Raw genomic sequence first — 18,568 nt, forward strand, 5'->3', positions numbered from 1 at the left:
CAGGATGAGTCCCTCACTTCTGATACCGACCTCGAGGAGTCAGAGGGGTCCCCTAAGTCGTCCTCCAATGATGTCTCTTTCTCTGACATCCTGGAGATCTTGAGGCAGAGAGGCGACTGGCCTTCCAAGACCCCCTCTGAAGGAGGATTCGGTATTCCTCAAGGCCTTTGGAGCTCAACCCTCCACCTCCTGGGTGTCTCCACCCTTCGATGAACTCCTGGATTTGATTTGTCGAAGGGTGTGGGAGACCCCTGATTCCATGGAACCGGTGCCCAGATGTCCAAATAAGTTTCTTTCTGCTCCCCCAGGGAAAGAGTTCCTGACCAAATGGGTTTCCGTAGATGCCTTGGTGGTGGCAGCAGCCACTCAGTAGGAAGTTGCAGAGGCTTCTTCTTCCGTCCATCCTCCTAACAAGGAGTCCAGGAGTATGGCTCGGTACGGGAAGCGTACCCTGTCTTCAGCGACCTTTACTTTGCGGTCGCTGAATTATCTTTTTCATTTTACTCAGCTCCAGAGAGATCTCCTTAAGGAGCTAGGAGACACTCTGATGGGTAACATGACTGAGGCAGTAGCGCAGACTGTTAGCGCCCAGTTGTCTACCCTTGGTTCCATTGTCAACTCGTCCATGATGCTCATATCCTATGCAGCCGAAGGGGTGATTAGGGCAGCTAGCTCAGGTGTAGCTCTCAGAAGACAAGCCTGGATGCGCCTGTGTCATTTTGTGGAGGCCTTTAAGTCTTCCTTCACTGATGCCCCCTTTGATGGGTCCTCACTCTTCGGGACCAAAGTAAAAGACACCCTCACCAGATGAGAACAGGAGGGGAAGACCCTATCTGCCGTAGCCTTCTAGACCTTACCCCAAGGCTCAGAGAGGAGGGAAAATGTGGTTCAAGAAGTCACAGAAGTTTTTCCCTGCCGCTCAAGGTGAGTCCCCCTCCAGAGGCAGAGGATGGGGAAATTATTCTAGAAGACGCCGTCCTAGAGGCAGAGGAGGTCCCCGCAACTCGGGAGACCGCGATTCCTTTCACGGGTCTTCCTTTCAGTGTTCCTGAGGCTTTGCCCGACTGTTCTGTTCCGGAGCCAGTCGGGGGCCGAATTTCGTTGCATCCGGAAGCCTGGGAAAGCATCACCCAGGATCGTTGGGTGCTTCAAATATAGTTACCGGAGGTTACACTATTGTCTTTTTATCAACATCCCCTCCAGTCAAAAGAATCCCGAACGTTCCACCCAGTCAACGGGATCAAGCAGCCTTAGAAGTTTCAAAGCTGCTAGAAAACAAGTCATCCAATCAGTCCCCTCAGACCATATCGGATCAGGAACTTACTCAAGACTCTTTTTGGTGCCGAAAAGAACAAGGGACCTGAGACCCATTCTGATCTCAGCCGATTGAATCACTACGTTCTGAAGTCCAAGTTCCGAATGGTCACTCTTCAGTCCATTTTTCCCTTGCTGGAAAAAGAAGTATGGATGTGCTCCATCGATCTCAAGGATGCCTGCTACCACATCAAGATGGACAAGGCATCCAGGAGTCACTTACGCTTCTGGCTGTGAGCCAGTCACTTCCAGTTTCATGCCCTGCCCTTTGGTCTCACCACAGCCCCAGGGTGTTTACTAAGTGTTTGGCAGTGGTGACGGCTCACCTGAGACATCGGGGATTCCGGGTGTTTCCATATCTGGATGACTGGCTTCTCACTGCCCCCATCAGGCATCTCCTCATTTAAGCCAGGGAGGCTACCATTACACTTTGTCAACAACTAGGAATTACCTTGAACTGGGAAAAGTCTGCCTTGCTGCCTTCACAGCATGTTGTTTTTATAGGCGCAGAGCTATACTCTATTCAAATGCGGGCCTTTCTGCCACAAGAGAGGATAAGAGTGCTGCAGTCTCAGATTCACACATTGTTGCCCCTCAAGAGAGTTCAGGCCAGGTTAGTTCTCCAGCTCCTGGGATCCATGGCTGTCACCATCATGCTGGTGCCTCTAGCCAGGTTACAAATGCGGATCCTACAGTGGCTCCTTTCAGCCCAATGGTCCTTTCAGAAACTTCCTCTTTCCCACTTGATACTTCTCACGGAGCGGTGCAAACAGGACCTCCACTGGTGGCTATGTTCCACCAATCTGGACAAGGGGAGGAGCTTGATGCCTATGTTTCCAGTGGCCACGGTGACCACGGAAGCGTCCCAGATGGGGTGGGGGGGCACTATCTTGGCAGGACGGTCCAAGGCACGTAGCAGGATCACGAGGTACACCTGCACATCAGTGTTCTAGAGATGAGAGCAGTGTTACTAGCGTTGCGGGCACTCCAAAGCTCTCTTCCTCTGGGAACGATTGCAATTCACTCGGACAGCATGTCTGTGGTATGGTACCTGAACAAGCAGGGGGGAACCAAGTCTTATCCCCTCTGCAGAAAGGCCATGCGAGTGTGGCATTGGGCAGTGGCTTCCCAACGTTTTTTAGTGGCAACGCACATTCCGGGAAAGACCAACGTGATAGTGGAGCGGACAGGCTGAGCAGAGCTATTCTGATGCCTTACGAGTGGTCCCTGAACAACCAAGTGGCGGTTCAAATTTTCAACAGGTGGGGTCAGCCTTGCTGCGATCTCTTCACCAGCCCTCTCAATGCCAAATGCAGCAAGTATTTCACACTGATCCCCCCACAGGTGGAGTCTCCCAGGGACGCTCTAGTCCACGATTGGCCCTCCGGTCTGATCTGTGCTTTCCCCTCCGTTTCTTCTGTTACCAAGAGTGATTCAGAAAGCCATATCCTTGGGAAGCAGGATGATTCTAATTGCTCCACACTGGCCTCGACAAGTATGGTTCCCTTTTCTTCATCAGTACGCAGTGGATGGTCCTTGGACCCTGGATCCAGTGCCAGACTTACTGATTCACATGTCAGGACAGCTCCATCCCTCCCTGCGAACCCTCAGGTTGACAGCCTGGCTGCTCCACTTCCATCACTAGTTAGACGACATTCCTTTTCACCTGAGGTGGTACACATCTTGTCTTCGTCTCATAAGTCTTCCACCAGAAGGATTTATTCCAGCAAATGGAAGAGATTCTCCATTTTGGCTCAGGCCCAAGGTTTGTACCCCTTCACAGCCCCAACTCCGTCGGTCTTAGATTTTTTTGCCATGCTTTCCTGATAGGGCTCCGCGCCTGCTATCATCAAGGTGAAGCTGGCTGCAATTTCCAATTTTCATACATCTTACGAGCCTTCCCTTATGGGCCATAAACTTTGTAAGGCCTTCTTGAAAGGCGCCTGGTTACTTCGCCCTCATGTTTCAGAACCTGTCATGCCATGGGATCTAAACCTTGTGTTACAAGCCATCACTTCACCGCCCTTTGAACCGGCTGCCACCTGTGAATTAAAATTTCTATCTTGGAAGACAGCCTTCCTAATAGCCATTACATCGGCCAGAAGAGTATCAGAGATTCAAGCTTTGTCCATTAAACCTCCATATTTGACCTTTCATAAGGACAGAGTTTCCCTGAGACTTAACCCGTCCTTCCTTCCGAAGGTATCATCCACCGTTAATCTTCATCAGTCTATTGAGTTACCAGTGTTCTTTCCAAACTTTTCCAATAAACCAGAGTTTAGATTTCACCAGTTGGATGCGCGCAGACAACTAAGATTCTACTTACACAGAACTAAGCATATTAGGAAGTCTAATCAAATGTTTGTGTCCTTCTCAGAAAGCAGAACAGGTTGTCCTATTTCCAAGAGCACAATTTCTAAATGGATCAAAGATTGTATTTCCTTTATCTACTCATCAGCAGGCAGAAATTTACCCTTTCCCGTCAAAGCTCACTCTACCAGGGCAGTGTCTACATCAATAGCTTACCATGCCAGGCTTTCATTGGATGATATTTGTGCTGCGGCCACCTGGGCCTCTCCGCACACCTTTATTACTCATTACAAGTTGGACGTGGCTTCTAGGGGCCGGGCTTCCTTTGGTTCCACGGTTAAGGAGTATTTTCCTATGAGCCGCCCAGGATAGAGGTGCTGGGGATGCTGTCCCGTGAGTAAAGAATGTAGGCGAGATAGGACCACATAACATCAGGTAGTTATGTACTCACCATAATGATCGATGTATGTGGTCCATCTCGCCTCACATTCTTACGTACCCTCCCACCTGCCCCCTTCCTATAGGATTTGGAAGAAAATTGGCTCTGAGAACCCTTTAAAGTCAGTTGTTTTTTCTTTCCTTTCTGGCTGGAACTCCTTCCAGTGGCGGTTGTGTGTGGGGTGTGACTGGAAAGGCTGCAAACTAGATCTGGGGCTAGGGCGAGGTGCATCTTGGGATACCGGGTTAGCCCAGCCAATTAGAGACTTCGTGCTAGAGAAATAAGTTGGCCGAGTCGGAGCTGATTCTCGGCTCCGAACCGGTGAGTAAAGAATGTGAGGCGAGATGGACCACATACATCGATCGTTATGGTGAGTACATAACTACCTGTTTACTTACAGAATGTAAAAATTGATGATCCTTGTCTATGTACGGAGAGGCTATGCATCTATAGCAAGGGAAAGTACCTTTCCTAGTGGGCAAATTCTTTCTAACATTTTGAGTTGTCTGACAAAGCAACCTCTTTAAATTGGGTTTGTTCTTAAAAGTAAATCTTGGATTATCGCCTGTTATTGATTTAATTTTACATCCGTCATTAGAATTTTCCAATTGTTCTTTATTGCTTGACATACAGAGGAAATGTCATTACTATATGTCAGTGTACATCTGATGCCAGTTTTTTATCTCCTAGATGTTTTTGTTTTTCCCTTGTCTTTTCTATGGAAATAAGACTTTCCTTTCATTGTTAGTGATTCTTGAGTATTTCTAAGTCCTTCTATCTCTTGCTTCTTATAGCCTCAATCTAATAAATCTTTTGCTATATCTCCACATTCCTTTTTATGAGGTTCATCTTTTGAACATAATCTAGAATCTCTTAGAAATTGACATTTCACTGTGTGTAAATATATAAGCTGGATGCATGCTTTTTCTATGTAGAACATGGTTGCGCCAACACTTTTCTTAAACATCTTTGTGTTGAAATTCCTGTCATTGTCAAGTGAGACATTAACATCTAGAAAATCTATCTCCTTGTCAGAATGGTGCATGTGAAATTCAAGAAAATTCATGGTGTTTGTGATGACCGTGCCTTGGCCCAGCAATCAAGGAGCCTCAATCCTCACCACTAACACCAGGGAGGTCGTCTTCTATAAGAGGAAAGGATAACTAATACACACAGTAAAGTACAATTTCCCTTAAGTGCACACAGAGATCACAGTAAGTCTGGGGCTGGTTGCTCCCTTATTCAGCATGTCCCTATTAAGACTCCCCACTGGCACAGCTATAGTGTCCAGATCTCAGCCTAGCTGGCAAGCTAACCTTCAGTACCCTCTCTGTCCAACCAGTGCTTCTTGTCCCTGCCCAGGTAGCTGACTCACACCCACACTTTGAGATAAGTATTTATATAATTTCACAGACACTCCTGGGAAAGGCTGACACAGATTCTCCAGCTGTGCCCCTTTACCCAGACTATACGGTACTAATTACTGCCACCACCAGCTTAATATAATTATCAGCTACTAAATGGCCTTTAAAAGGGTGTCCAATTATTGCTGTGCAATATTATAATCCAGTGGTAGTATGACTAGACAGTCAAGGCTTAATTTGGAGGGACTTAGACAGTAAAATCTGTAAATATGTAATAAACTTTAGAAGTTAAATTATCTCTACATAAATCAGACACAGGTTAAATTATCTCTACATAAATCAGCCACAGGTAAAGGTTTTAAAATATTTAATAATAAATAATTAAAACACAAGACAATACTACTACACCACAGAGATATCTAAGAGTTCAGAGATCACACAGAAACTTAAAATAATACAGTAGGACAAGTCTGAATGCAAAGAAAAACACTTAATCTAACTTTCTAATCTTTAGCTAATCTTAAGAGAAAACACAGTGCTATAATCCTACTTTCATACATAAAGCATAAGCAGTGCTGGGTCAGATGTCCAAGATCAAAATGCTTCCCAGTCTCTCACTCAACAATATTTTTTAAACAGTAATCAACAGCTCTCTAAGGCCCTCCCAAATTACATCATGTTGATACTTGGTCTGGAGTTCCCAGGGAAACAAACTGCATTATTTAGCAAGCTAACACCTGCTCAGGAGATGACAGCAATAAAAGGCATTTCACATATACACTCTAGCAGAAACCATAGCAATAAAGAACCTTCCATATGTAAATTCTGGCCATTAACTTTAACCTTGAAACAATGGGCCCGAAACTTTCATCCAGACTCACTGAAGCCGACTTGTAAACATCAAAGAGATTCATAAGATCTTTTCAGCTTCGAAAGACGCATTTGAAATGCTTGGCTTGGTTTTCCTTACAGCAGATGGCAGTGTTGCAGCAATCTTGAAGTCCACATTTTACAGTGTTTTCTTTCATTTAAAAACACAAGCCTGTATTTTACATTTATTTATATCATTGATAGAATTATGTATCAAATTCTATTTGACTAGGCTGGCAGCCTTCGCCCATCTTCCTCCAAACTTCACAGTGTTATTTAGATATCTTATGAACTCAATTAAATACTTGTCGCTACCCTTCCATAAGATAAATTTATTGTCCACACATCTTCCATAGTAGACTATATTCTCTCTCCAGTTGTTATCCCCTTGTGCAGCAAATACATATTCTTTTTCCCAGAGTGCCATCACTAAGTTGGTATAAGTGTTGGCACAAGGGGTGCCCATGCCCACACCCCACTTCTGTCAATAGTATTGATCTTCATATACAAAAATGTTCTCTAGCACCACCATAAATAGTGAACATATCCTCAGGATGATATTCTTATCATGTGTCTGCTGCTTATAGAAATTCCTGCATATAGACTATATTCTAAGGTTGGTGGGTATAACCACAAGTAGGCTTTTTACATTCGTCACTGGTTTGAGTTTACATCTGCTTTCTAACTTACATGTTGCTCCTTGTAATGACTGTAGAAAGTGTGCCGTATCTTGTAGTGCAGTGTCAATTCCTGTCAAAGCAGTCTTCATCTGATCTTCTGTATAAATAGAGAGAGTCTCTATCAGCCATCCTCTCCCAGATACTATTGGGTGCATAGGTCGATTTTCCATATCTTTGGGCACTTTCGGTAGACCATTGCTCACTGGTATAATAGTGTGTTCTACCCTCATGTGTTCATAGAGATTTTCAGGTAGTAGTCTAGTCGTACACAAATGGATACGAGTCCAAAAGAGAATGCCTCACACTTGCCATTTTTTTCAATACTTCCTATACTGGTGAAGCAAAGTACAATATACAGGGCTTGCTCCTTCAGTCAGGACAGGAAGAGACAGAGAATAATGAATTAAATCAGTCTCTTGTTATCAACTTATCGAATAGTGAACTATCTACTTCTCAGATGGCTGTACTTAATAGAGGACTATCATTCATTCCATCTACTAACCCAAAGCTAAGTGAATTTATTTTGGATTTGAAGTATTTTGGTAGGAATATAAACTTGAAACATGAATTTGGGATGAACCAACAGGAAAGCAATATTCACAAGTTTAAAAAGCCTAATACTTCCATACCATCTTCTTATCCAGTTGTAGAAACTTTTATTAAAGCATGTGAAGATGAGGTTGATAAACTACACTTAAATAAGAAAAACTCAGAGTTTTTATAATTTGAATAATGACAAAAGGCAAGCATTGTATGATTTAATGAAGAATGATAACATTGCTGTAAGACCGGCTGACAAAGGAGGAGCCATTGTGATAATGGGCAAACAAGATTATAATGCAAAGATGGCAAATATGTTGAATGATGAAGACATGTATAACAAGCTGAACAAATGGGAAATAAAGAATTTTGAACAGAGAGTGGGAGATGGTCTATATGATCTGTATATGACTAGACTACTACCTGAAGATCTCTATGAATACATGAGGGTAGAACACCCTATGATACCAGTGATCAATGGTCTATCAAAAGTGCACAAAAATATGGAAAATCCTCCTATGCTCCCAATACTATCTGGGAGAGGATGTCTGACAGAGCCTCTCTATATTTATACAGAAGATCAGATGAAGACTGCTCTGACAGGAATTGACACTGTACTCCAAGATACGGCACACTTTCTACAGTCATTACAAGGAGCAACATGTGACTTAGAGAGCAGATGTGAACTCATATTAGTGAAGGATGTAAAAAGCCTATTTACGGTTATACCCAACAACCTTAGAATAGTCTCCATATGCAGGATTTTGGATATGCAGCAGACACATAAGAATATCATCCTAAGGATATGTTCACTACATAGGGTGGTGCTAGAGAACAACATTTTTGTATATGGAAATCAATACTATTAGCAGAAGTGGGGTGTGGCCATGTGCACCCCATGTGCCAACACTTGCGCCAGCTTAGTGATGGCACTCTGGGAAAAAGAATATGTCTTTACTGCACAAGGGGATAACAACTGGAGAGAAAATATAGTCTACTATGGGAAGATTTGTGGATGATACATTTATCTTATGGAAGGGTAGCAATGAGAATTTAATTGAGTTCATAAGATATCTAAATAACACCACAAATTTTCTTGAATTTGATATGCACCATTCTGACAAGGAGATTGATTTTCTAGATGTTAAAGTCTCACTTGACAATGACAGGAATTTCAACACAAAGATGTTTAAGAATGAGTGTTGGCGCAACAATGTTCTTCATAGAACAAGCATGCATCCAGTTCATATCTTTACACACACAGTGTAAGTTCAATTTCTAAAAGCATCTAGATTATGTACAAAAGGTGAATCTCATAAAAAGGAATGTGATGATATAGCAAAAGATTTATTAGATCGAGGCTATAAGAAGCAAGAGATAGAAGAAGGTCTTAGAAATACTTGGGAATCAGGAACAACGAAAGGAAAGCCTTATTTCCATAGAAAAGATAAGGGAACAACAAAAACATCTAGGAGACAAGAAACTGGCACCAGATGTACACTGACATATAGTAATGACATTTCCTCTGCATGTCAAGCAATAAAGAACAACTGGAAAATTCTAATGAAGGATGACAAAATTAAATCAATGGTAGGCGTTAATCCAAGATTTACTTTTAAGAACAAACCCAATTTAAGGAGGTTGCTTTGTCAGACAACTCAAGATGTTAGAAAGAATTTGACCACTAAGAAAGGTACTTTCCCTTGCTATAGATGCAAAGCCTTGTCCGTACATAGACAAAGATCATTGATTTTTACAGCCTGTAAGTAAACGGGAATATGGCGCTAACAAATACGTGGACTGTAACACAAAGGACTTGATTTATGTAGCCAGATGTGACAGTTGTTCAGCATTCTATGTAGGGAAGACAAACAGAATATTTAGAGAGAGGATTTTGCGGGACTATAGTGATATTAGACTGATGTCAGAACAAATGCTTTAGCACGTCATGTGCATACCAGTTCTTATTTTCCTGTTTAGAAAAAGTGGATTTTAGCAATAGAGGTGAGGATATCAAAAATCAAACTGAAGTAATAGAACTGAGGTAGATAGCAGACCTGTGAGCCGATAAGCAGTTTGGATGGCATGGTTCCTTTAAAACCCTTACTTAAGGGTAGAAGCCTCAGGAAATGATGTAATAACTTAATTGAATGAAAGGATCTACTTATTCTCCTGCTTTTAAAGGATGTTTATGGATCTGAAGAAGGAAGGATGTTTATGGATCTGAAGAAGGCAATTTGTCAAAAGTGCTTGTCCTCTTAACAGCTATTTTGTGATCTTTATGATTCTAATCTGTTTGTTAAATGCTTTTTGCCAGGGATTTTAACTTGGAAACTTCTCCTATCTCTGTGGCTGAACAGTGATTTTATCAGTACTCATTTACCTTGTTTATCATCTGTTTTCTTGGTGAGCTGACATTTTTATTTCTTTGTTTTCATTCTGAAGGAAGTAGGGGCCTCCTCAAAATTGATTACATGTGTAGATCTTCAGTCATAGGACTGCATACATATCTGCTGACCTGACAAGACCCAAACATAGTGAAACTTTTAAAACAGGAAAATAAGTGTAAGATGACTTCCTTGCTTAGTTTATTAGAAGCATATCGGTGTCAAGCGTGAATGGAAATCAAACTGACTTGGCTGTGACTACAGCTTCGAAAGCCAAAAAATCTCGAGCTTAACCCTTACCCACAATGCTCCTCTTCTAGTTACCTCAGATCTCATTTGCCACTTTTCATGACAGATGCGTTTGCCATTGCTGTTGAGCCAAGTAAAATGTTTTGATATAATTACATTTTTTTTTGATTTCCTTCTTTCTCCTTTATCTTTAGTCATTTACCTACCCACTTTTTTCTCACACTTTTAAATTTATCCTCTCCTCCTCTTTCTGTACACTTCAGTGTAGTCTAAACTACCATTGTTGATAGTTTTTCCTTCTCCCATACACTTCGGTGTAGTCTAAACTACCATTGTTGATAGTTTTTCCTTCTCCCGTACACCTTGGTGTATTCTTAACTATCGCTATTGATAGTTTTCTTCCTTGCTGCTTTCTTTTTCTATTAAAAACTGTTGTTTCTGAAGCTTTCTGTGTGTGTGTGTGTGTGTGTGTGTGTGTGTGTGTGTGTGTGTGTGTGTGTGTGTGTGTGTGTGTGTGTGTGTGTGTCTCTGTGTGTGTGTGTGTGTGTGTGTGTGTGTGTGTGTGTGTGTGTGTGTGGTTTGTATAACTGGCCTGTGGTCACCAATTATTTACAAACTTTAGAATTTTTCTCATTATGGTGGATAAATCAAAAGTCACTGGCTTCAAAAGGTTCCAGAAATTTGGACACCAAGTTCCTGTGTCAGACGTACATTCACTATGTGTTTATTGCCTAGGCCCTGTTCACCTTCAAGAGGACTGCTCTGTTTGCCACAGTTTGTCACAGGGCACTAGTAGAAAGGCGTAATAAACTTATTTTGAAGGTTATGCTTCCATCAGCCTTCAGTGAGGCCTTATCCAGTGCTGACAAAGTTAAGAGTAAGACCCATGTTTCTTCTTTTTCTTTCTCATCATTGTCCTCCAAAGTTATGGAAAAAACAGCAAAGAGAAGCCTATCAGTGCCTTCCACTCCGTCGACGTTGTCCTTGAAAAGGCTAAGTCTTCGGTTCCTTTAGAAACCTTGGAACCGAACAACTCGTCTACTAAAACTTCAGTCCTGAAAGGACCTATAGAACCAAGTTTATTGGACTGGAAAAAGGCTTCAGCATGTAGTGCATCATTGCAGGAACATTTTGATTTTTTGACACCAAAACTGTTGGTGCAGACATCTCTTCTATTATTGACTATTTTGACACAGATTAAGCAAATTGTTGAACCATCCATTATAAATTTTCCAAGGACATCATATTCACCTTCTGTTGATCCCTTTACAGGAAGGCTACCTTTGTCCTTTTTGGAAAGGCCAACATTTTCCTCCTCCCTTTTGATCCATTCCACCAAGAGCTTAACTAAAGATGATGTGGAAAAGCTGGTGAATAAGATAATCTGGGTGAGAGGGTTGTCAGGTACCTGTTTGGCTCCAGCCTCATTGGGTTTGGGAACTGTTTCTTCCTGTACCCCTCCAGGTTTCCTCCTCTGACTTTTCTAGAAGCAACAGAATTCTGGGCTCCAAGCCATCTGGTGCTGACTGCATTGGTTCCTGAGATATCCCTATCTTCAGAACTGGTTCTTCCTCGCAGGTCTTTAGTCCAGTTGGATTCGGAGGCCTCACGGGGCCAAGTCTGTCCTGCCAGCTGCAGGGGGCATGAGTCAACATCTAGTTTTTTGGAACCATCTCTTTACCTTAGGGCTTCGACACAGATCAGCTCGGCTCTGGCTTTGGTCTCTGAGGCTGTCTCCTTAGAGTAGGGAGTGACCATTGGGTCTAAGGCAGTCTTTCTCTATTCCATGCTCTCTTCCCTCTTCAGGCAGTCCAGCTTTGAGGCCATGGAGAGAGCTCTGACTGCAGCAGACAGTCGGCCCATTCCACTTCGGAGCCAGTGTCCCTTTCCTCCTCATGCTCATATATTCAACCTGCACTCCCACTGAGTCAGTGAGTGCCAAGACTGCAGTGTCTCGGACAACAGTTCTCTCCTCTTCTGATATCGCTGCAGATCACCCCACTGAGGAGGTTCATAAGAAGAAAAAGTGCAAGAGGAAACACTTGGCTTCCTCAGAGGATTCGATTACTGAAGACACCGACTTCGATGAGATGAGAGATCCCCAAGGTCATCCCCTGACGAAGTCTCCTTTGGAGACATCCTGGAAATTTTGAAATGGAGGGGTGACTAGAAATCCCAAAATCTGAGGAGTCAGTGTACCTGTAGGCCTTCGGCACTCAAACCTCTACCTCTTGGGTGACTCCACCTGTTGACGAGCTCATTCATTTTATCTCACAGTGGATGTGGAAGGCCCCTGACACTGTCCAACCTATCCTCAAAAGACATGACAAATTTCTGTCCACCCTTGAAGACAAACCGTTCTGAGTCAAAGGATTAGCTGTTGATGCCATGGTCATGGTGGCAGCCACAAAGAAGGAACTTGCCAAAGAGAGTTCCTCTATCCATCCACCCAACAGAGAGTCTCGGGTGATGGATAAGTTTTGGAAGCTGGTCTGTGCTTCACTGACCTTTGCCTTAAGGTCCTTGAATTTCTAAGCACACTTCACCAGACTTCAGAGGGATCTGGTGAAGGAGTTATCAGATACCTGCACAGGAGCCATTTCTTAGGACGTCCAAGAAAAGGTGGCTTTCCAGTTGGCTACCGTGGAGTCAGGTGTCCAATTCGTCCATCAGGCTCATTGCTCATACAGCAGAAAGGACCACCAGAGCAGCGGGTTGAGGCGTTGCCATTACAAGACCGACCTGGATGTGCCTATGTGACTTTGCGGAGCCATTTAAGTCTTCATTGTCAATGCACCCTTTGAAGAATCCCCTTGTTTGGCCCAAAGGTTAGAGAAACTTTATCCAAGTGTGAGAAGGATGGAAAGACCCTTTCTGCAGTGGGCATACGTTTTTCCACTCCTTAACAACCTTTCTCTAGAAATCAGAGAAGCGGTAGAAAAATGTGGTTCAAAAAGTTACAAGGGCCTTTGCAGGACACACATGGAGGTAGTTCACCTGAGGGCACAGGGAGAACTTTAATGGAAGACACTGTCCGTGTGGTAGAGGTGGCCCACAAAGTCAGGGTTTCAGGGATTCTTTCTCTGGTAAATCCTACCAGCACTCCTTAAAGGAGGCCCAGTTGTCTTCCTATCGAGGCAGTCAGGGGATGCTTATCCCTGCACCAAAATGCCTGGCTGCAAGTAACTTCTGACACTTGGGTGCAGAGGATTATATTCAGAGGCTATACAATTCCTTTTTTCCTCCACCTTTCTGTATTCAGGAAAATCCCAGACATTCCACCCAGTCAGAGGGAACAAGCAGTTCTAGAAATACAAAAACTGTTGGAAAAAAGAATCATCCAAGGAGTCTCACCAGACCAAAGACAGTCCAGAGTTTATTTAAGATTCTTTTTAGTGCCAAAAAATGACAGGGGATTGGAGATTGATTTTGGATCCAAGTTTACTGAACGAATCAGTTCTTCAAACCAAATTATGGATGGTCATGGTATAGTCCATTCTTGGAAAAGAAGATTGGATGTGCTCAGTAAATCTTCAGGATGCGTATTACCTTATAAAGTTGGACAAATGATCCAGGAGATTCCTCCGCTTCCGGCTGACAACCAATCACTTTTAATTCAGAGTTCTGCCCTTTGGTCCCACCACAGCCCCCCAGGGTGTTCCCCACGTGTATGGCTGTAGTAGCAGCTCTCTTGAGACTGCAGGTATTTCGAGTGTTTCCGTACCTAGACAATTTGCTCATTATAGCTCAACCAGGCATCAGTTGATAGAAGCAAAAGACTATGTGCTTTATGTTTGCTCTTATCTGGGAGTAACTGTGAATTACAAAAAAATCAAAATTGACCCCAACTTAGAATTTAGAGTTCATAAGAGCTGTTCTAAATACTCAAACTTCTATAGGTTCTCTTTCCCCTGTGAGATTACAGAAAATCAGAGTTCAGGTACAGAAGCTAATCAGCAACAGGAAATTAACCGCTTGTCTAGTCCTTCAAGCACTGGTTCCATGGCTGCAGCTATAACTCTAGTTCCCTTAGCAAGGTATAAGGATACTACAATGATTGCTAGAGTCTCACTGGTCAATGTTACACCAACCCATGTCGGACCTAATTTTGATCACCATTCTTTGCAGAAAGGGTATAGCTTGGTGGACGCATTCAGAAGACATTCTTCTAGGCCGTCCCTTTGTTCCATCACAACTCCAAGCCATAGTGACCTCGGGCACCTCCCAGATGTGGTACAGGGGCATTATCTGGGCAAGACTGTCCTAGGCACTTAGTCCCTCACAGAGGCCAACTTGCATATCAATGTACTGGAGCTAAGGGCAGTGCTTTTAGCTTTGCAAGCCTTTCAGACTGATCTTCCTTCAGGAACAGTTGTGATTCAGATGAACAATGTGTCAGTGGTTGGTACATCAGCAAACAGCAGTGAATCAAATTCTACCCCCTTTGTCAAGAAGCTCTGAGAGTGTGATTCAACAACCTTGGATTCTGGACCCAGCTCCAGACCTTCTATCTCATCCAGAGGGATTGATCCATCCAAACATTGTGAACTTCAAGATGACAGATTGGTTTCTCCAGTTCCATTAATAGCCAGGTATCCCTCACTCTCTTCCCCAGTATGTCATACTCTTAGCCTCTCACAAGCAAGCTATACCCATAAACTCTATGCTATTAAATGGAGGAGATTTGTCTGCTGGGCTTGTGATTACAATATTAACCCCTTTTTTCAGTGTCCATCGATTAAAATTCTAGAATTTTTAGCTTCACTTTTTGAAGCAGATGCTTCCCAGTCTACTATAAAAATTCAGTTACCGGGTATTTCAAATTTCCATAATGGCTTTAAAGAATCCTCTTTGGCTTCTCTAAAGCTCTCCAAGGGCATCTTAAAAAGGAATTCTGTTGCTAAACCCCCCTTATAAAGATCCCACTTCACCTTGGAATCTCAATTTAGTGCTACAAGCCATTGTTCAACCTCCTTTTGAACCTTCAGCTGAATGATATCTGAAAATTTTATCCAGGAAAGCCATGTTTTTAGTGACAGTAACTTCAGCCAGAAGGATTTCAGAAATACAAGCTTTATCACGTAAACTTCCTTACCTCATTTTTTTTATAAAAATAGAGTTTCACTGAGAACCAGTCCTTCCTTCTTGACTAAGGTGGTGTCAGAGATCAATATCCATCAGACTATTAATTTACCAGTATTTTTCCCAATTTTACTAATAATGGTGAATACTGCTTACATTTTTTAGATGTTCACACCAATTGCGTCTCTATCTGCACAGAACTGAGAATTTCAGAAAATCTGACCAACTATTTATGTCATTTTCATCTATGCGACTTGGCCAACCAGTGAGCAAAGTGGCACAAGCCAGATGGCTCAAAGAATGCATTTCTTTTATCTACAATAAAAATAAAATTAAGTTGCCTAGCTGTAGCTACTAAAGCAATTTTTCAATCTAGAGTTTCTATGGATGATATCTGCGCTTCAGCAACTTGGGCTTCCCCTCATACCTTTATTACTCATTACAAATTGGATCTGGTCTCCAGGGGAAGAGTGTCATTTGGTTCACTGGTGCTCAGTAATATCTTTCACTGAGTCCACCCAAGGTCAAAGGTAGCTGCAAACTCTGTCCCTTATGTTGAGGATAAAATGAAAATTGACAACATTAGGTAAAGACATTATATACTCACCAATAATGTTCCATCTGTGTTGTCCATTTTCATTTATCCTCAACTCCCCTCCCATCTTCCCTTGGCCCTTGAAGTTTTTGGGTGGAACAGATAATGGACACATATCACTTATTGCCATTGCTATTGCTATTGTTATATGGTCCCAGATATGGTCTGTATGAAAGCTTTTTGGGTATATTCCTTGTCTGTCTTTCAGCAAACTTGATCTGTGCTAACTAGGAGTGGAGCATTGTGGGTAAAGGTTACACTTGAGAGTTTTTGCTTTTCACGAGCTGTAGTAACAGCTGCGTCGGTTCCAAGGTTCGGAACTGGACCCCTATGTTGAAGATAAATGAAAATGGACAATACAGATGGAACGTTATGGTGAGTACATAACTTCTTTTTTTTTTTTTTTTTTGTAAAACAGTATTGGAAATGGTCAAACATCTTGTTGCTGGTTCTGATATACTAATGGCAGGAGGGACTGTATACTAAAAGGCACAATTATGTGGCAAGACTGTTGCATTGGGTATTGTGCAAACATTATAATAAAGTAGCTGAAACACACTGTAAACATGAGCCATAAAGCATTATAGAAAATGATGAAGTTTATATCACATGGGATCGCCCATTTACCAAAAGTTCAAAACATAGATGTGAGAAAACCAGATATAGTAGTCCATGAAAAGAAGACAAACGTAGCACTGATCAGTGAAATTGCTATACCCAGTGACTACAGTGTCTTACGTACAGGGAGACACAAAGTCATAAAATACCAGGATTTGCAGGCAGAAACAGTGTGGAAGAAGGTTACCCAGACAGTTCCAGTAGTAGTAGTAGGAGCAGCGACTCTTATAAAAAAGAATTTACAATCATACTTGGATATTTACCGATACATTTAACTCCATATGAATTGCAGAAAGAGCCAATACAATACTGTGTACATTGCGGGTGCTGTGAAGAGCACTTCTGGCTAACATAAAAGTTTGAAACAATAATAATTTCATGAACTTTAATCATACTTTGACTTTGGAATTGGGTCCATTCCTGTTATGGTATCAGAAACCAAAAGACTAGGAGAAATTACAAAAAAAATAGGTCATTTCCCATTATTCCTGCTGTTCTTGATCTCTCCTTATACTGTCCCTCTCTAATTTCTTCTGTGTGAGACAGCAAAACAGCAGTAGAGCTTTGGTAAATTTCAAGTAAAATAAACTCTTGTTAAACTTTGAATTTAGACTGTGTTTTGTTTATTATATGCGTGTGTATTTATGTATTTGCACAGATGTGATCCAGCATGCTCCCGGGGCTTCTAGAATGCAAAACAAATTAGATGAAAAACAGCACCTTTCTCATCCTGGCCAGATGAAGGATATCCAACAACCCTCCGATCGGAGTGCAGTATTAAAGGCAGGCCTAGAAGCTTTGTTACACAGAGATGCCCTAAAAAGAGAAACAAATCAGCAAGATGAGCCTAAGACTAAGAAGGGTGTTCTTTTACCCAAACGTTCTCAGGTAATGTATGTTAGTTATGCTAGTAATTGTCTGTTTTAGGGATACCAACAAAACATTGTCAGTCTGTTCTTTTAGCAGTTTATGGATTTCCCTTGAATTTTTTAATAATAGAATTGAAATGCAGACAGTGCAGAGTCTTAAGTATGCACTAAGTAGCTGGGTTGTACAAATATTGTAGTGTTATTTCATTTGTTTATATACATCATAAAATTATCAAGAATCTTCACATTTTTAAAATGGTCTATTTTCATAGGCTTATAGGTAAGTACTAGGTTAGCTGCCCTTGTGGGTCATTTTAAGCCTAGCCAAGATCCCTTTTTGTCCTCGAAGTAGCATATCCCATTTTGTTATAGGTTGGGTTTACCCATCCGATGGTATATAATTATGTATTACTCCTAATGAGAATAACTGGAACCATATCATAAATAATTTGAGGAGACTCACGCATGTGATAAAGCAAGTAGGAGCTGCATCTGTCCCTTAGTAGTACAAGGGGCAGTTATGGGGTAAAGTTTTTCTTACCCATCCATAGATCCAAGTTGCACTTGAAAATGGGTAGAGATGAACTTTGTTTTACGTGGATGGGGGAGTTTGTTCCATATTAGTTGTATACACTGTGAAATATACCTGTCTCTCCAAAACATTCTGTTGATGTTGCAGAAGACACTAGACTGAGTATTTCTGATGGCATTTGACTTGTTGATGTGCAGTAAATCCATCAGTAGTGGGTCAGATGATGTTTTTATGCCAGGCACAGGTCACCTCTTAGCAGTCTGTAGGATACCGAGTATAGTAACAGGGCTTGAGTCAGTCTATGTAAGACATATTGTTTAGTTCTTGTGTCCTTTAAGTAAGGTATCTCTATTCCAGTCATTGCATGTGTCTGGACAAGAGCATTTTTAAAACTTGAGGAATAATTAAGTTTGTGCTGTAAGGGAAACATAAATGCATGCTAATTGCTTGGAGACAACTGGAGGGGTTGTCATTTTAACTGAAATACTCCGATAACATCTCATCTTCAAAACCCAAAAGGTTTTTTTAATTTACATTACAGAGTCACACTGTCAGTACCAACCACACAATGCCAAATGGAGTATTATATTCGATGATTGGCCTAATGAGCAATGAGTAAAGGGAAACAATGACATCCGTAGATCTAGACAAAACCCCTTTGTTTATAAACTGTGTAATATAGAGGGACTTTCTTTCAACAATAGACACATGTTGGTCAA

General features: G+C 42.0%; 1 protein-coding gene across 1 annotated transcript in view; it reads left to right on the plus strand.

Moving 5' to 3' along the window:
* Window positions 1–18,568, plus strand: part of KIAA0753 (KIAA0753 ortholog) — a 1,485,993-nt gene that overhangs the window by 567,455 nt on the left and 899,970 nt on the right. The window contains exon 8 of the mRNA XM_044054254.1: window positions 17,107–17,336. Coding sequence (XP_043910189.1) covers window positions 17,107–17,336 — 230 coding nt within the window. The remainder of the gene's footprint in view (window positions 1–17,106; window positions 17,337–18,568) is intronic.

The sequence above is a fragment of the Protopterus annectens genome, chromosome 13.part0 (genome assembly GCF_019279795.1).
Source record: "Protopterus annectens isolate FY-2018-M chromosome 13.part0, PAN1.0, whole genome shotgun sequence".
NCBI classification, from domain to species: Eukaryota; Metazoa; Chordata; order Ceratodontiformes; family Protopteridae; genus Protopterus; species Protopterus annectens.